At 37.7% G+C, this 18,863-nt stretch overlaps 2 protein-coding genes across 8 annotated transcripts in view; both read right to left on the reverse strand.

The window, feature by feature from the left end:
- The window catches only part of LOC5508227 (potassium voltage-gated channel subfamily H member 1), a 49,906-nt gene extending 48,184 nt beyond the window's left edge, over positions 1-1,722 (reverse strand). For 2 of the 7 annotated variants that reach the window (XM_032376989.2, XM_032376994.2), the window contains exon 1: positions 1,578-1,722. The gene's annotated coding sequence lies outside the window, so the exon portion shown is untranslated. Of the gene's footprint in view, positions 1-32; positions 189-1,577 lie in introns of those variants that run through there. The other 5 variants (XM_032376988.2, XM_032376993.2, XM_048729989.1 and 2 more) reach the window with 3 other exon arrangements.
- Positions 1,723-4,554: 2,832 nt separating this feature from the next.
- LOC5508228 (fibroblast growth factor 1) lies at positions 4,555-13,937 on the reverse strand. Its single transcript, XM_001628794.3, has 5 exons — positions 12,074-13,937; positions 11,732-11,774; positions 11,262-11,391; positions 7,394-7,506; positions 4,555-5,884 (listed from the first exon to the last, which is right to left on the reverse strand). Exons 1-5 carry the CDS (start codon positions 12,127-12,129, stop codon positions 5,684-5,686), a joined length of 543 nt encoding a protein of 180 aa, XP_001628844.1. The 5' UTR covers positions 12,130-13,937; the 3' UTR covers positions 4,555-5,683.
- Between the last annotated feature and the right edge of the window lie 4,926 nt (positions 13,938-18,863).

Raw genomic sequence — 18,863 nt, forward strand, 5'->3', positions numbered from 1 at the left:
CAAAAATGTTGATTTTCTAGTTTAAGACTCACCTTTAGAAAGGAAAGTGTCAGGATTGATACAGATGGCGCGAGATTACTAAAGTTGGGTACTAGGACTGGTCACTCAGGCTATCTCATGAAAATTCAAATTCCGCAGAAACGCTGGCTCTCGAAGCCGCTGTACAAACAATACAAGTTCAAACAACTGACGTAATACAGGAACTCTCTTTATAATGTTAAATTAAAATGACTCTTTGAAGAAAAAATCTAGCTTACTGCGTAGTTTTCATTTGGCCAATGAGTATTCACGGTAGTTAGGGGCCAATTACATGTTTGGCGTCAAAGCGCTTTTTTAATTTCCATTTTTGACTTTGAGATTGAGATTCACAAAGTAATAGGACGATAGAAATGGATGGAAATGCCACTTTCAGCTTATTAATGACGACAATTAATGATTTATATTGTTTGAACTTGTTTATCAAATAGACTTGCCTTAGCAATACTGAAACAAACAGAATTAAAGTACGCAACCAGCGGTAACCTTAGTTTCGAGTATTTATGAACGCACAAGAAAAGAAAAATAAAGGATTGGATTCGGATGGAAAAACTAAATTTCATGAATCAAAGAAACGGCAGGATTTTTTTTTATAAATACAAAAAAACTATTTTCTCTTTTGCTGCGCCTTTTCAGTATTTTTTATGGTGAAGAAAATTAACAGATTTCATTAAAAGACAAGGAGCTTAACACGACAAAAGATCTTGTCGCGCACGCAAGAAAGAAAATCTCACATTTGGATTATTTCTAATCCACAATTGAAGGAATTAGTGGCACTCGCCAAAGCCTTCCCCCCTTTTGAATTATAAAACGCCATACATTGTGTTAATTACATAGTGCGATTGACTTTCACAAAGGGTTTTAGATAGCGGAAAATGATTTTTGGCGGAAGCTTACAAATGCCTTCTCAATTTAAGATTGTGTACTTTAGCATGAAAGCCTGTCATGTCCATTACAATAGTTACCTCTTCAAAGAGTGAGACGCAAAATCTAAATTAAGACAAATGTCCGATTATACTAAAGTCAAAGTAGCTGAGACTTGAAGTTTCACCTAAAACACACTCCAACATGATCTGGTAAAAAGTAAAATGCAAAAGATTATCTTATGGAGGCAAGAATTTAATATTCAAGCTTACGTGCTTCGATGAAAGTCTTTTTATCTCGCAATGTACAGGAAGACGCTATGATCTATGATGTTTTTTCTTTCACGTGGGGCAAATATTCGTTGTGGTTTGAGTGGTACCGGAATTAGGAAGACCAAAGGTAAGTATTCTTGAAAAGCTTTTGAGACTGATTTGTCGATTTTTTAACAATTATCAATGTTTGTGACAAACATTGGATAACGCCGGTTCGGAGGCATCGCAAAGTGAAAAATAACAACTAATCATTGGAAATGTCCACTGAAATAACTTCCGAAGGAATTTGTGTGTAAAAAAAACAACAACTAAAAAAATAAGTGGTAATAAAAGTTAGAATAACATTGCATGGCGGACTAATATAGGAGAAATAAAAAAAAATGAAAGGCGAGAAGTCGTACTTACAATTTTCACGAGAGTTGTTCCGAGGTGTGTGTGTGCATCAAACCGGGCGTAGAACTGTTTTCTAGCAAAAGTCCACTAAAGAAATTAAACTTTTCAATTTAGCGAAGACGAAACGGTCTAGTTGTGTGGTGAAATGAAGAGTGTGGTAAAGGAATTCAAATTAAAGCCATTAATAAAAAATACTTATCCCAGCTTGAAGCACATCTCCATTGTCGTCTTTTATTCACAAATATTTATCACAGAGCTTCTCGGTTAAGCGAGGGTTATTAACAATAATTATTCATACTTTATTATCTACACTACAGAGCACAAAAATCATATATCACTGTAGAGAAAGTATGTCAACTAAACTACCTAGTACTTAAAAATAGCGAAATAGAAAATCACAGCTACATAGAGGAACTAAAAAAGTTTAAAAATTTAGTAATGGAAACAAATACACACGAAAATAAAAAAATGCATTTTTTTGTTAGTCGTATTCCAAGTTTTGAAGGTAGAATGACTATATTTTTCAAACCAAGTCAGCTCTAACTAAGCAAGATGCGGCATATTTGATACCCCCCCTTGTCTCCCGTTCCATCCATTAAATGTGAACGTAAAGTTAACAATAGGCCCTAGCAAATAATCATTTTAATTGATTCGCAAATATAACGTACTATATGTTTATTTCTTTGAAAGACAAATTTCTCTACCTAAATTTGATCTATCCTTTTCAAAGAAATCCATTTGGTAGCAACGACACTAAATATGCTCTGAATAGGTTTTTAAAAATAGAAGACGAAAACTTTTGAAAATACTAGACTTGAAAAAAGAAAGAATGGAGAATGCTTACTTGAGAAAAAAAAAAGGAATGTCAGGTCTTTTTTGTAATTTTTTAGAATTTATAGGAGCAAAGATACGCACAGTTAATTCTTAAATAAACTTTTAGTAAACTAATGGGGATGTTCAATACTAACTTTGAAAAATTTGTTTAATTACACTTCGTGGTTGGCTAAATGTTTCCCAAAACATATTTCAATGTTTGTTTATGTTTGATTTGGTGGGTTTTCTTTAATGGGTCAATTAGCTAAAGTTGTGGGTTGTTTGCAATGTCTAAGGATTACAATTTACTTCGACTAGCACTTATTTGGTTCCTTACTTTTATAAAAGATTATCATTAGAGAGTCAAGCAACTAAAATTGTCTAAATTAAAATTTCTCAGCGTGAGCTAATCACATGGCATATATTAAAAACATGAACCATAACAGGTGCACTTTAATTGGAAATTCTTATTTTTGTCTGTTGGAAAATGCACGGCACGGAATTATCATCCTTGCTACCATAGCGATTAAGCTCATTTTAATGACAAACTACTTATTGTAAAAGTTAGAGAACAATGTTGCGCAATGAACTATTACCAAATGATTGACCACAATTTGTACAGTCTTGGAGGCTATATATTAAGTTCTGGCAAAATTAAAAGAATTACTTATCAGAGATAACATCTTGGTTCTTAACTTAATAAAGAGACTATATTCCCATCGAAGAGTTTGTAATTTTAACAAATGCGTCATAGCCACTGCACGATTAACCAACCGTTGGTAGGTCTAATTAGAGGTCTAATTAATCGATTTCCAACTAAATGATAAACCACCCTCTGTTACTCAAGTTCAAATCGCTTACTGGAATTGCACTTTGTTTTATGAGTATCCTGCAGTGAGTTTGTAGTGGAGTGATCTTAAGCCATTCAAGGACTTTCCCATAAAACATTCCAGGTTCCAATCCCAAGACATTGAAACTTGTCTGCGAGTTTCTCGGGGTGTCCTTGTATAAATAAATAAATAAATAAATAAATAAATAAATAAATAAATAAATAAATAAATAAATAAATAAATAAATAAATAAATAAATAAATAAATAAATAAATAAATAAATATAAATAAATAAATATATAAATAAATAAATAAATAAATAAATAAATATAAATAAATAAATAAATAAATAAATAAATAAATAAATAAATAAATAAATAATACCTAATTCAAAACAACTTACTCCAACTTACAACTGCCTTGAAGTTGCAAAATCTACCTAAAGCTTAGCTCCAGTAAAACCTAATACCTCCAGCTAACAACAGCTACCTCTAACTTACATCAACTAGCTCCAGCTTACAATAACTAGCTATAAATTACAACAACCAGCTGCAGCTCACAACAACTACCTATAGCTTACAACATCAACCTCCACCATACAACAACTACATCCAACTCAAAATAATTACGTCAAAATACAACTACCCCCAACTCACAATAACTACCTCCAACATACACGTATCTGCAACATAAAACAACTATACGTCCAACATCCAACATCTACCTACAATTCCAACAGCTACCTCCAACATACAACGACTACCCCCAACTTACAACAACTCTCTAACCTAACTCATCTCCAGCTTACTAAAACTCCAACTCCAAATTACAACTCTCTCTAAATCACAACTATCTTGAACTAGCTCGCCAGTGATGCGACGTCCCGTAAGTTTTTGCTATCCCACCCGCCCGACTGCAAAACTACGAACTTTTAGGTGACAAAACACCATCTGCCGCAAGCAAGTACTGGCCCGTAGCCAGTTCTTTTTAGCGGGGTGGTTCGTTTTTCCATTTCAGCGGACCAAATTTCCGGTATACCCCTCTCCTCGCCTTATTACATTAGGTAATCAATCTTGTATTTAAAATGTTATTAATATGGTGCTTTTTAACATATCATAAAGATAATTATTATAAAAAGATTTTTATAGTCATTTTAAAGATATATTGATGTGCACGGTATATCTCCAGCCAAACGTTATATATTTTTGTTTGTTCTGAGCGGACCTTAAAGCCGGGTGGGGGGGTTTGTCCGAACCACCCGAACCCCCCCTGTCTACGGGCCTGAAGTAACACTGGCGATAGGACCCCAGTGAGAGGTTTGACGATTTAAATGAAACAGAAGCGACTTTACTGGAGATATTATATTTTATTTCAATTTTACAAAATATCATATATTTATCTGACATACTTTTTATTACCAATATACATCGTAAATAAATTAATAATTTAAGGATAAAATACTCTGTACACCTTTAAATATCGTTCAACATCTTTATAAATATTCACATATTTTTGTGTCAAACGCAATAAATATCTCATTGATAATACACTATCATATATCCATCGCCAAAACCAGTAAAAATGAAATTATTCTTGAAAGTGTTTTTGTATTAGAAGTAGTTCAGATAGTGATATAATTTAAAGGATTGTGATCTATTTTGAGGGAGAACTGATTTTTTATGAAAAATCTATCCGTTTCAAATGACTGAATACAACAAAAAACAGGGCTTTTTCTAACAGACTCGCAGGGCTCCACGCACGGCCCCTCTTGGCTCCGCAAGCAGTGTCTCGATCGTATGAGAACAATCCTAAAGCCCGGTTCAAACAGCGCTGGTCCAACATTGCTAGTGCAGCATCGTTTGGATGGACCAAAAGGTTCACACACAGCAAAATATTGATGGTCCCAGCAATGGTACGTGCTTTTCACAATATAAACGCGCTTTGAACTGGGCTTGATATAACATAAACTTGCCACTGCAATTTGTGTGGCTCGAGTTTTAGCTTACATTTGATGACGATCTTTTTTCTCAGGCCACCTGAAAGCGACCGCCCAGAATTTGATAAACAAACTCCAACAGGAAACCCAAGCATCTAATTAAACCCTCTTCATAAAGCAATATTTTGACATGATATCATAAACGCAGCCTTGAGCGGCGCCTTATCTCAGACATGACAGCATGGAGAAAAACCGCTTGTCTTTCCGTATTTTTTATACGAGCTCGGACAAGCAGTACATATCTTTTTTTAAAACAAGATCGATATTTTCTTGACAATATAAAAAATACCACAAATCTTTGCCACTATTACTCTTAATGCCGTCTATCTAAATTGGAACCTACTTATCAAAATATATCTTCTATTTATAAATCATTTTGTGAATTTTCATCGCAATAATTTAATGAGATATAAATAACATTAAATAGTATAATTCAAGTCCTAAATCGCTCGCCTATAGTTTCCCTAGTTTAGCCTTGATTACCGTGTGGGCAAGGGCGTTCCTACTGGGGAGACTAAAAACAAGGAGGCTGTCTGGGACTTCGTCGTGTTCTTGGGCAACTTGATGTTACCGGACTTCTTAAAACCGAGATACCAGTTGTTTCTGTACATTGACCTGAACTGTGTAAAGCCTTTGCGATATCCTTCCAGAAACTGACAGTTCTGCGAAGCACCATTGTCCTGCGAAGAACAAAAAACAAAGGAAATCAATAAGAGCTCTTTCTCGAAGGGCAAACGCTCGAAACGTCAGCGAAGCTTCTCTATTTTAACAGCGTAAAACATTCTATCTCAGCCTTGTATTGATTTATTTCCCTGATTCCACTACGCCTACTTAGACCATCAAGTTATTCTACAGCTCGTTTTGTAGTTTTTCTAGTCTTACCGAATAGGTACTCCGTCATGGTGGCTATCGATTTCATAGCGAATTCTTTGTAACGTGTAACGTTTCCCGACTCACTACTTTCTCTTCTCATTACGCTAGTTAATATCTATTGTAGTGTAGAGCTCGTTGATATACGCAAACACAGATTTCCTTTCCCAAGCAAAATCGACAAAAGCTAGACGGAACTTATCCGTAACTTTCAAAGCCAAATCAAATGGATACCATTTACTTTTATTCTTTCGAGACCAAAGGTTGTTTGTCATCTTCATTCGTATAAATCGATGACCAAATGAAAATAGACTAAAGACCACTCAGAGGTTGCTGACATTCCATTACACGCCCGAAGTTGTACGTTCTAAACTGCCTGTATCAGCTATGCGTTGGTTATCTTGACAGGGTACGTACAAGAAATGTCCATGTACAGATATGATCATAACACCTGTGGACCCACCCCTCCCCGGGAGAGGCAATTAAAGCCAATTAACAAAAACTTAATCAAAGTATAACCGTAAAAGAGCCCCCATGTGAACAAATAAAACACCACCCTCTCCCTGTGAGGTCAATTCTGCGCGTCTCAAGATCTCTCCGTGGGAATTAAGCCCTGAACCGCAAATATTTGTGAGCAAACATCATTTTAAAAATATAAACATTTATTTAAATATCGATATGTTTTATAACAGCCGAGCATGGATGTTTTATATTCGGCAAGAGAACACAGTCGCTTTCTTTGGACGCGGACGAGCGATTGTTGACAAAAAGCGCGTACCACTTTCCCAATCGCCCCATTCCTTCGCGTCCGTATTTTCCAAAATGGCGGCAAAATAACGAGCTCCGGGGTTTCCGAAATAAAACTCCAAAGCCTACAGGTTAAGGCTAGGCAACTCTTCAAGTCCAATCATTTTACGACTTGTTTTACATTCACAGAAATCAGCTATCATCTTGAAAGATACTTTTGGGGAAGTAGGGCGAAGGCCGTATTTCTGTTCCTTTTTTGGTTTTTCTTTATAAGCCCTGAGTTCGCCACCGAATTTTTCACATTCTCAATATTGATAAATTGTTCATGTGGACATTCCATTCAAGTACAAAAGGAGTGTACTTCTTATTATCCTTGTATAGCTAACACTAGCTATACTAGCTATAGCTAACTCTTACCCTAAAGAAGTCGTCACTATAACTAGTGTTAACTTTGACTTTTGGTATTCGAGTTCTACTGTGTGGCAGCTTCATAAGCCCGCAATACACGCTTACAGAAATCTCCCGCTTAATAATACTATTTGAAAAAGGTGTTATTAAACTTTGCCACTCACCTCTAAGGTTAGCTTGCCGTCTTTTGTGACGCATATATATGTATTCTCCACCAGTGACCGTAACCGTACGCGAATGGTTCCGTTAATACTAAGAGATTCTTGCACCATCACAGCTGCGCATTAAAAAGGAAAGAGGAGGATTAAGACCATAAAAGAAAAATTAATAAGACGGAACAATTTGCATAAAATGCACCTTTTGTATAAAATAGGAAGTCTAATGATATGGTAGATCGTAGATAGCGGGTGATAGTGGGTGATATATGGAAGTGGAAAAAAAAGTGGCTGCCACCCCTCTGCAGGAAAAAAAAAGACGATGCTTTCTCTCCTAAAGACTCTGACAGCCACCATTTTGTCATGCTAGAAAAGTTCCAAGTGTGTGATACCATCCAATTCAATCGGCTGATTTGGGGGAGTACAGTAGTTGTGATATTATCAATTGAATATGGTAAATAAAGCATAAGAGCTCATTGTTAGGTGATTACTTCGAAGTTTATTCACATAATCTCTTTCATTACTGGTTAAAAACAATAACAAAGATGGCTCACTTAAATTGAAAAGATCAGATTCATGTATTTCAACTTTCTCCAAATTAACAAATTAGCAAAAGTTTAACCAATAAAGTCAACCTCTATTGGTCAGGGAATCAGGCAGACATTTCTAACTTGTTAACAAGGTCGACAAGTGCAGAAACCACAAATTAATTCATTGTGTAAAATCGGCGATAACGGGTCGGGCATTAAATCAATAACATCTGAGACTATAAAGACACTCTCATTATTCTTGGGTTACAACTTCCTGTAAATCACTTAAAACATTTAGCAACTTTCTTGGCCATTGTACAACCCTCTCCCTCGATCTTTAATAGAGCTCCGTTTACTTTGGAAGGCGTAACTAACCAGTCCTTTTCACGAAAAGCTGCCTATAAAACAGCATCCGCTCATGCACGGGAAATATAAACAAAAAATACCCTTTAAAGGTGAAACTTGAATGAAAAATGGAACACTATTTTAAAAACGAACGGTATGTTTACGTCAATCCTCAAAGATTCACTGGATGATTGAAATCTTATTTTTTACGAGATATAAGGCTTACGTCGCATTCCCATATTGATATGTTACGACCTATTGCGAAATAGCTAAAATTCAGATTTCTATGTATCCCATGTATGCTGAGCTCGATATGTTTCTGAAGAATTCGGAAGCTTATCAATCGCAGGAATGAATATTCAACGAATTGCGAAGATTGTGAACATTTATTTTCTGCCATGATTGGTTAAATATAGCTAAATATGGTCGTTCAGGTGCTAAGTTAAGACCCCCTCCCCCCCCCCCCCCCCCCGTGGTGAGGCAGAGAAGCAGGTAGGTTGATATAAAATCTCATGGTAGAAGCAACATCGAAAGGGGGCAGTTACTTCGCTGTTTCCTCAATTTTCTCTCATTTTCTATTGTTCCTTACTTGTTTTTTCACAATATGGAATGAGTATAATCCGTATGATATTAATACGATTAGATCAGCGTACTTCACAAAGCACTGACTCGGTTGACCTTTCTTAAATCATTATATTTCTGGGCTCCGCTCCGTTGAGTGTTACCGGAAAGGTTTTTTTACTCGTAACAATCCCGCAAAACGGTGATTTCCTACCGGAGAACGACCTTCAGGCACCAAGTATCGAGTGTTTAAACATCTGCACGACAATTGCATTTAACAATACTGGCAGCCTGGAAGAATTGCGATAATAATGCTGTGAACCTTCGCATTTTAGCTAGGATCATCAGGGGCTAAGTTTCATGGCACTAGATATCAAATTTACACCTCGCAAAATAATCTCTAACAATACTGGCACCCATGCAGTATTGTGAAGCATTCTCCAACCTACGTATTTACTACGCAGATATAGATTGCATTGCATGGTTTCAATATCAGCCTAATAATATTGGCAGCAGTGCCGTATTCTTGGGAAAACTCCCGTGCAGTAATACGTAATAATTAATGATTATTTTTCTGGATTTGTTAGGCGCATTATGGACCTGTGTGCTCAGGAGTAGGACAACCCACGTGTTACGATACCATCAGTCGTGAATGTGATAGAGCCTTGAGTTTGATAACTGTTTATCACGCTCGGCAGATAACCCTGGACAGGGGGGAATACTGCAGCCTATGAGTGGGTTACGGGGTGTTATAATACCACATTGACAGATCCGTGTATTAAACTTATTTTCTTGAATTGATACGTCTGAAATCAATACGAAATCCACGGTTCCATGTCACGGACATTGATTTGAGCATTTGTTTTAATTCTACTAAAATTTCGTAAACTAAGCATCGACTTTTCTTTTCGCATACACTGTTTGTACGTAACCTAAGCAAAGTGTGCAATGTTTTGTACAATTTATCTCGTAGAGCTGTAATACAGTATGTTTAAACACTGTTTTCAATTCAGTAGTATGGTTACTCATTGGCCGTACATTCCTGGTTTTTAATTAAGGGCTGAGGTAAAGTAGAGTCGGTGTCTCTTGATTTTGAGTGTCTCGTGTCTGCAATATATTGGAACACCCAGGTAAAACCGAACCGACATCACTGCCGGGAGCTACTTGTCAATAAATGTCTGTCATCTAAGTTTACAAATGAAAACAAGAAAAGCGCCTCCCGCAACATCACAGCCGCAAAGCGAATTTCCTGTCTCTAAACCGTGGGAATTCTCGTTGTACATCCAAATGACATGCACTGTTTAACTCAATTCTAGCGGTCAGATGTTGACAGTTTCCTTGTAATTGATGCGAAATTCGCTTCCAGGCACATTGTACATGACATATGTTTAATTTCATTTCACAAGGGGGAATTCCACAAGAGTAAAAACAACACAAAGCTTATTTCCATCGAGCTCAACATGCGAGTTCGACTAAGCTAACATTGCCTACTTACAGAGATTAAAGAATCGAATTAGGAAATTAAGGCTTGTACAATTGTTAGTATTTGTACCACAAACACACAGCGATCTTATAAAGTGTTTATATGTTTTTTCTTATCAGCAAGTTGTTGATAAGAGCTCTCTTGAACGTTTTTACAGCACCTCAAATGCTTTTAATTCACACAGGCGAAGTACTTGAGAATTTACTCGGTATCTAACATATTGTACTCAAATTGATATTTCATTAAACTTGTCATTCAGCGAACGAAGGAAAGTAAAAAAAAAAGAAACTTTGGTAAAAGTCAGCTAAAGTTTTTACAACAAACTACACATTATCCAATCGAATCTTTCTCTAAGGGCTAAAAATCTAAAACAATATCATTCAAAATTATACTCTCAAATGTAATCTTCTTAGTGCAAAGCACAGCAACCGAAAACCACCAAGGCATTATCCATCCAATTGGCATTTAAAACATTTTTCGCAATTTTCCATAGTAATGTAGTCTTTATCAGGATTCAAAGGTATAGAATATGTATAGTGTGGGCATTACAGCAGAGTATGGGCATGTAAGTTATGAACTTTTGGAGTGCTGAGGTGAACTAGGGCAAAGTTTTGTCGTTGCTGCCAATATCTACAACGGAAGCCCTGTGAAATCCAAGAACACTCTCCGCGGGAAAAAGAAAACAACTTTTTATCGCGAATTTACGAGTTTATGAGGTTGTTGATTGTCCACGGATCTCACAGTTGAGAGTGTACAATCCGCGGTTTATGCCAACGAAGGTGGTCCGATCACAAGGCGGCGCGTAATACGGTTACTCAGAAATACTCCTTATTCGCGCCTTACCAAGCCGTTAACCACTTCCTAAACTTATCAAAAAGATATCCCAGAAATTCAGAAGTTGTTTGGGGTAGTCTTGGTGCGCAGTTGGGTTTGTAAGATCTAGCGTGAACTCACTTACCATTCGGATCGTCGGTGGTTTTAGATCTGGCGTCTATTTTTGACCCTGCAACTCTCAAATACCATTTACTGCTTCTTGAGTAAATGCGAACATGACGAGAAAACGATGTTTCACTAGATACAATCCGGATCTGCAGTAAATAAATAAATAAAGAGGTTATCAGTCCAATGTATAGCCGCATCCAGACGAGATTCAACGGAACAGACTCTATGAACTCTACATTGCGTTATTAGTTTCAGGTAACTCGTTTCGTGAAAGTTGAAACTGTGATTTGACCTTGTTGAGAGCCGACCCGTCAAGATGTGTGCGGATTTTTTTTTTAGCTTTTTACTGTCAAGTGTTAATTCGTATTTGTTTTGGTCTTTAAAGGATAACGGCTTATCCTATGTTTTGCCGGGAAGAAAACATCCGCAACTTTAAAATGCACGAAAATAAATCGCGTGTTTTAAAAATAAAATAAATAAACTCACCAATGATTGTAAACTCTCGTCTGCTATAGGCTTGGCAGATAATCTGTTGAATATTAGCAATTAAAAGCATATTAGTTTCATTCCAGGAATGTACTAGCTAAGCAAAATATCTCCAACTGGGAAAGGGGAAATGTCATTGCGTTTAATGTTTAGTCTAACGGTGCGCGTGCAACGCTTGGAAAAACGATGCAACAGAGTGTTCCCTGACAGAGTGCAAGTATTTGATTCGGCACACTGCCCCGGGTCACGCTGTCTTGATCAAATCTCACGAACGCAGAAAAACCTGCCCAAATATTTCTGCTTCACTAAACAAATCACAGAAATTATCCGCACAAAACTTACCTTACTACGAAAATTCCCACGCCAATAATAAAGAAGAAGATGCGGAATAGCTCCATTTGTAAATAGAATTTGGTTTCTTGACTGTCGCTTGAACACTTGCTACCTGCACGATCAGTGATTGCTACTGAGCTCCGCAAGAAAGAGCAGCGGTTTATAAATTTTCATATCAGCTTGCTACGTAGGCTTAGCGACGGATATAGACGGAGAGTTGGGGGCAACACCTATTCTAGTCGTTCCGGTGTTGTCTGCTATTCACAAACTGAGGCTGTCTGATACCGCACATTCATTGAGCGCGCTAGCGGTCGCGAGGGAGCGCTTACTGACAACCCGGAAACGCCACAAGATTGGATAGTGATCGGATTTCCAATTGTTACAAATTATCCAGATTTTCCACTCCAAATTACCTCTTTTCCAATAAACTACAAGATAACCACGCAATTTTCAAGAACACTTTAAAAAGCGAGGATAATGTTGGAAGAAATGGGAACCTGTTTCCCTTATGCGCTATTCTAATTTTGCGAGCATTACATCACATTTCTAAGATTAGTCCATTCTTTCATTCGGTGAAACGACATGATTTGGAGTTTTCAATGATATTGAAACCGGAAGGTAAAATGTTAACCTGGCTATAACAATGTATCACGATTGATTTCTTCAGGTGATGGTAATCGGAAACAAACTCGTGAGCCGATGCTCGCCCGAAGGATGCTCAAGTTGCTCCTTAAGTTGTACGAATAATCGTTTGGCACTCCCCTCGGACACGGATTTGATAAGTTGATTACATGTTTTGATAAAACATGTGGGTGTTTCTGTGTTCTTCGGTTTATTTTAAAATAGCTAATAAAAAATGGTGGTATACAATACTAGTAGTGTATATACACTTATTTTTATAAGAACGTCATTTTACGAACGTGTTCTTAAAATTTTATTGTATATAAAAATGTAACAACCAATAAATTAATAGGTCGAGAATTCACAAATGATCAGTTTCTTTGGTGAAATCTTAGGGTGTACGTTCTTTAAAAAGGATATTGTATACTCACATAACAATTTACAATAACAAATCTTCATTTTAAATAGAAATTTCATTTTATAACTCATAGTAAAGCTGTTTGAGACTCGTTGATTGTACGTGGAGAAATAGTTGCATGCTCTTGTTTTCGACGAATGCAAATTGGAAGTGTTTTGTTCAATGCTGGAACGGATTTAGCAAACTACTCGAATGCGCAAATGTTAAATCATTTATGACTATTTCTTTGTGTGCCCGTCATCGGAAGGGCTTTTTTATTCTTACTGCAAAACAATCAAATGTGTGACGCCAAATATCGTGACAAAATATAACATACAATACAAAATACGGAAATTATGTACTTTAAGAAAGAAGCTACTTTATGAATAAATTTTAGCGGGGTACGCAGATAGATAGTAGATATACAATAACAAAAGTCAACTTGAGACAACAACTATGAGGTCGATAGACTGTAAAAATTGCAATAATTCGCACCCAATATATAATTTTTGACAGTCAAGGGGTTTGCATTCCTTTCTGGTCTGAGAATGATAGATTTGTTGAATACGAAAATGTTTAAAGGAAAAAATACTAACGATGATTATTTTGTCAGAAATTTTGTTGTTTTTTCTGAGGTTAAAGTCGCTTGGGCATAGACTGAAGAAAACAGACCTGCTGAAGAAAGGCTTAGAGAACATCTATTTGGGTTTTTTTCTTACACATTGCTACAACAAATATATAATAAAAAGATCTGTCTTGGTTTGTTGTATTTTTTCTACTCGTTCAGTTCATTCTAGGCCTGGGTCTAGGATAAATGCGTGGATAAATGACGTCACAATCCTCCTTCTAATATCCCACACAAAAAAGGGGGAAATAAAGAATCTTTTTTTCCTGATTGTGTCTAATTCCATAATAATCCGCGCAAAAAAAGACCAGATGAGTGTTCTTCTGAAGCACGTTCTACTGGGCGAGGTTTTCTTCTATTCATTGTTTAATCCTTTATGAGTGTCTAACTCCCACGACATCCAAACGCCAGGAAGAAATTACTAACGTCCGCTTGCAACTCGAAAGCCGGCATGATCCAATAAATTAAGAGGAAATGAAAATAACCTTTAGGTAAAATGTTCTAGCGAGTTTTCCTTGCATTGTCAAAAAACAGCCTTGGAGACTGACGCCGAGAAGTGTCTTTACACGGTGATTGGGGGGAAAAGGTGGAAATACTTGTTTCTTAATGGGGGTACTTTAACATTGCTTCTAGGACTTCATTCAGCTACATGGTTCAACGTATTAAGGCGAAATTTTACAATGATAGCTATTGGAATAATCTAAAAAAAAAAAAAATGCACAGTCCGACCGAACAGTACACTCTTTGTGTACTGGCTGAAATTCAACAGCCTGAAATTGCAATAAATTCTAAGGACATGCCAAAATATGCCGGGGCTAAGGTAGCAGCAAAGTATTATTTTGTTAGTGTGATGTGTTCTGAAATGCAGATCATGTAATTCTCTATCTAATAATACATGTAGTATCATGTGTTAATACAATAAATATAAGAACATTCTTAAGAACATTTCCAGCCTTAAAATGCTCCAAAAATAAGAAAGGAACAGTCTCAACTGAAAATTAGACGTTTTTATGAAGAGGGTGTATATCAGTAAAGTAACATACACGGCTACTCCATGACCTATCAAATAGCTTCATAATTACCCATTACAGAACATGGTGTAATCACCAAGCTCCAAATTCAGTGTGGTTTGAGTTATTATATAAACATTGATTGATCGATACCCTATAAATTTTTCTAGATCAATTGGCTTTTTGCATTTCAGTAGTTACAGCACATGCTGGTCGTAGAATTTTACCGATTACTAAAATTCAGTGATAACCCCTGGTCGGTAAAGAGTGTCAATTAATAAAAAGTAGCCTCTTTGATTAGAAAAAAAAAAACCTTTTTTAGACGAATAAAAAATTGCCTGCTAAACCTTCTGATTAAAATCAGGGATGTCTCAATATTTTCGAAGCAAGGATATACAAATATATCCTTTCCCACTACCGTATTTTCAATGCGGTTTCCAGTGGTATCGTCGTTACCGAGGGGCGGGACGCGACATTGAGAATGATACGCAAATTTCCATCTGTTGATAACCGCTTCGATAACGCTATCCGCGAGTTTCGAAATCACACATTCCTTAAACATGTCCACCGGTCATAAAATTAATGAATAACATAAACAAATATATATATACCAGCTAACGTTTTCATTATACTATCCATAAGAGAAAAGGAGGTAAAAGATTTGTTGTTTTCTAATAAAACTCCAAGTTCATAGTTCATCCATAAAATATCTCAGAAGGAAGTCAAACAAAATAACTTTTTCCAATACTATCCTTGACGATTAACGAAGCACGTAGTAACACACCCTCAACCGGGCTTCCTGTGGCGATAGTCACGCAGGAACTAAATTCGCTAACCTCGCAGGAAAGGGCTGGAAGTTATGAGCCGAATTTCGCAGGAAACAAGGACTTGAATTAAGATGGATAAACTTTAGTTTGTAGTGCCTTCTTTGAGCTTGTTCTCGAAGCTGGCAGCACTTAAAAATTATTCGAAAAATGCAAGGATCTCATCACCACCCTTATTTTTATCGTCCAATTATTGTGCAAATCCGAAAGTGTAAATTATCTTCAGGTTATAAGCCTTAAGTGTTTGAAATAGTTACTCGTTTCGAGATCAGATAGCATCTGCTACTTTTCGCCCCCTGGGAAGTTTACCTCAAACCACCCCGGCTCATACCTTACCGTTATAGGTGGTCCTATGCCCTTGCGCAAATAATATTTAAAACGGAAGGTCTTTTTTTTTTAATTCAAGAGACGCAAGCGAAACCACAGTTTTCCAAACGTACCATGCTTTAACCACGCGAGGTCTCCACGAAAGGTACATCTCTTCCATCATTAATCGCTAAGCCAATTGACACACTGTTATGTTACTTGTTTCTATATTTTTAAGAACCTTTTTCCTACTTAAAGCATGTTGAGGCTCAGATAGATATTTTGATAGTGTGATTCGTACTAAAATGCAGAATCAAAATGTGTTTATGATTTTAGCAGCTTGTTCACTTTAACAAAACTTAACTTATAACATAAACAGAATATTAATGCTATTGGTCATCTTTTGTGTTACCCTTTCTACTTTGATAGGTTTAGAAGTGCAATCCAAATGAGCCATCACTGTTGTTTTCCCATCGCGGAATTCTATTGTTATACAAGAGGAGTGATATGTAGGTCGTTATGAGAACAGTTTTCAGCGGCGCAGCCAGGATTTTTAACAGGAGGGGACCAAAAAGGGACTTACAAGGCATTTTCTTATGTATTTTAGATAATGTCTGATACATTTACTGTATTTTTGGCTGCTAAAAGGGAGGGGGGGGGCCCTGGCTATGCCCGTGATTTTGTTGCCGGGAACCGATTCAATGAAATTTATCTGTCTTTTGAGTAACTTGAGTAAGATTATAACCATCGCCAAATATTGAAATAAGACTTTGATTATCTTTTATTCATCAAATGGATGTGTCACAGTATAAAGTCACTTGTGCATTAAGTGTTGCACCCTTATCAAAAGTACACCTATTCTAAGAAACGTCAGTGCAAATAAATGGCGATTGGAAAATGTCAAAGACCAACCGCTGCTTATGAGTATAATAAGAATAAAGATGACAAGTATACGTCTTTGAAATAAAGGACGCACAGCACACACGCAAAACTATAATTATAATATAACTTACATCAGTATCTAATTTAATTTATTTTAATTTTATTTTATATGCTTTCTCCAAAGACAGGAAGATAGCTCAATTGCACTAATTTACACTTACAGGTCGGTAAAAACTAATTCGTCAATTACTATCACAGGAGTTCGGGCTCAATCCAATCTGATAAATTGTTCTCACTTATTTGGAACTCTCAAGCTAACATAGTTACTAAATGAGGTCACTTAGTAAAAACATAGCCAGAACCAGCCTAAAGAAAACACCGCGTGATTTGTTGTCGGATGGTCTCAGTCTGTGGGTTTCCCTTTCCTTTCCTTTCCTACCTTACCCTTCTCCCCCAGGGGAAGTAATTCTCACTACTTGCATCAATTTACATCAATAGGAAAGCACTCAAGCTTCCAATTCAGACACTTCTCGATGTTTTGAAAGGCAGTTTATTACAGGAACTTCATAACTCTTTTTTGCTCTTATCGAATCCATGCCAAAAATCACGATTCACTCACAATACGGAAGTTGTTATAACAAGCGTGACGTGCGTGACAAACGAAAGCGTGACAAACCACAGCGAGACTGTAAAAAACTGTAATGACGGAAACAATATTAGCGGAGCCTACGCGGAGCTCTATGTCATAGTGGTACAAAAATAAAGGTCCCAGGGGCGGATCCAGGACTGCTCGATCGCATGTTCTTGTGCGCATGTTCTTATCATTGTGCGAAAGATTTAATCGCGTTGAAGGGAAACCACAGTGAGCTCTTGCGGTAGAATGATCAAATATTTATTCACACATGTTCAAACGTGGATTCTCATAAAAGGGGATACGAGGAGGCTTTTTGGGAAAGCTTACATTCAGAGGTCGGAGATCAATCACAGTCGGAATTTTTGCAGAGGCGATAGAAATCTGGCTTTCTAAGATAAGGGAATGTGAATCCCTTGTTTTCCAGTACCAATCTCTCACAGCAAACTTTAAACTGTATATTAAGAGACTTGAAAGATGCTGCCCCATGAGACTTGAGGGATGCTGCCCCATGAGACTTGGGGATGCTGCCCCATGAGACTTGAGAGATGCTGCCCAATGAGACTTGAGAGATGCTGCCCCATGAGACTAGAGAGATGCTGCCCCATGAGACTCGGGGATGCTGCCCCATGAGACTTGAGAGATGCTGCCCCATGAGACTTGAGAGATGCTGCCCCATGAGACTCGGGGATGCTGCCCTATGAGACTTGGGGATGCTGCCCCATGAGACTTGGGGATGCTGCCCCATGAGACTTGAGAGATGCTGCCACATGAGACTTGAGAGATGCTGCAACATGAGACTTTAGAGATGCTGCCCAATGAGACTTGAGAGATGCTGCCCCATGAGACTTGAGAGATGCTGCCCCATGAGACTTGGGGATGCTGCCCCATGAGACTTGGGGATGCTGCCACATGAGACTTGGGGATGCTGCCCCATGAGACTTGAGAGATGCTGCCCCAAAAGACTTGAGAGATGCTGCCCCATGAGACTTGAGAGATGCTGCCCCATGAGACTTGAGAAATGCTGCCCCATGAGACTTGAGAGATGCTGCCCCATGAGACTTGGGAGATGCTGCCACATGAGACTTGAGAGATGCTGCCCCATGAGACTTGGGGATGCTGCCACATGAGACTTGAGAGATGCTGCCTCATGAGACTTGAGAGATGCTGCCCCATGAGACTTGGGGGATGCTGCCACATGAGACTTGGGGGATGCTGCCACATGAGACTTGAGAGATGCTGCCACATGAGACTTGAGAGATGCTGCCCCACGAGACTTGAGAGATGCTGCCCCATGAGACTTGAGAGATGCTGCCCCATGAGACTTGAGAGATGCTGCCCCATGAGACTTGAGAGATGCTGCCCCATGAGACTTGAGAGATGCTGCCACATGAGACTTTAGAGATGCTGCCCCATGAGACTTGAGAGATGCTGCCACATGAGACATTAGAGATGCTGCCCCATGAGACTTGGGGATGCTGCCCCATGAGACTTGAGAGATGC

This window comes from Nematostella vectensis, chromosome 7 (assembly GCF_932526225.1).
Source record: "Nematostella vectensis chromosome 7, jaNemVect1.1, whole genome shotgun sequence".
Lineage (NCBI taxonomy): Eukaryota > Metazoa > Cnidaria > Anthozoa > Actiniaria > Edwardsiidae > Nematostella > Nematostella vectensis.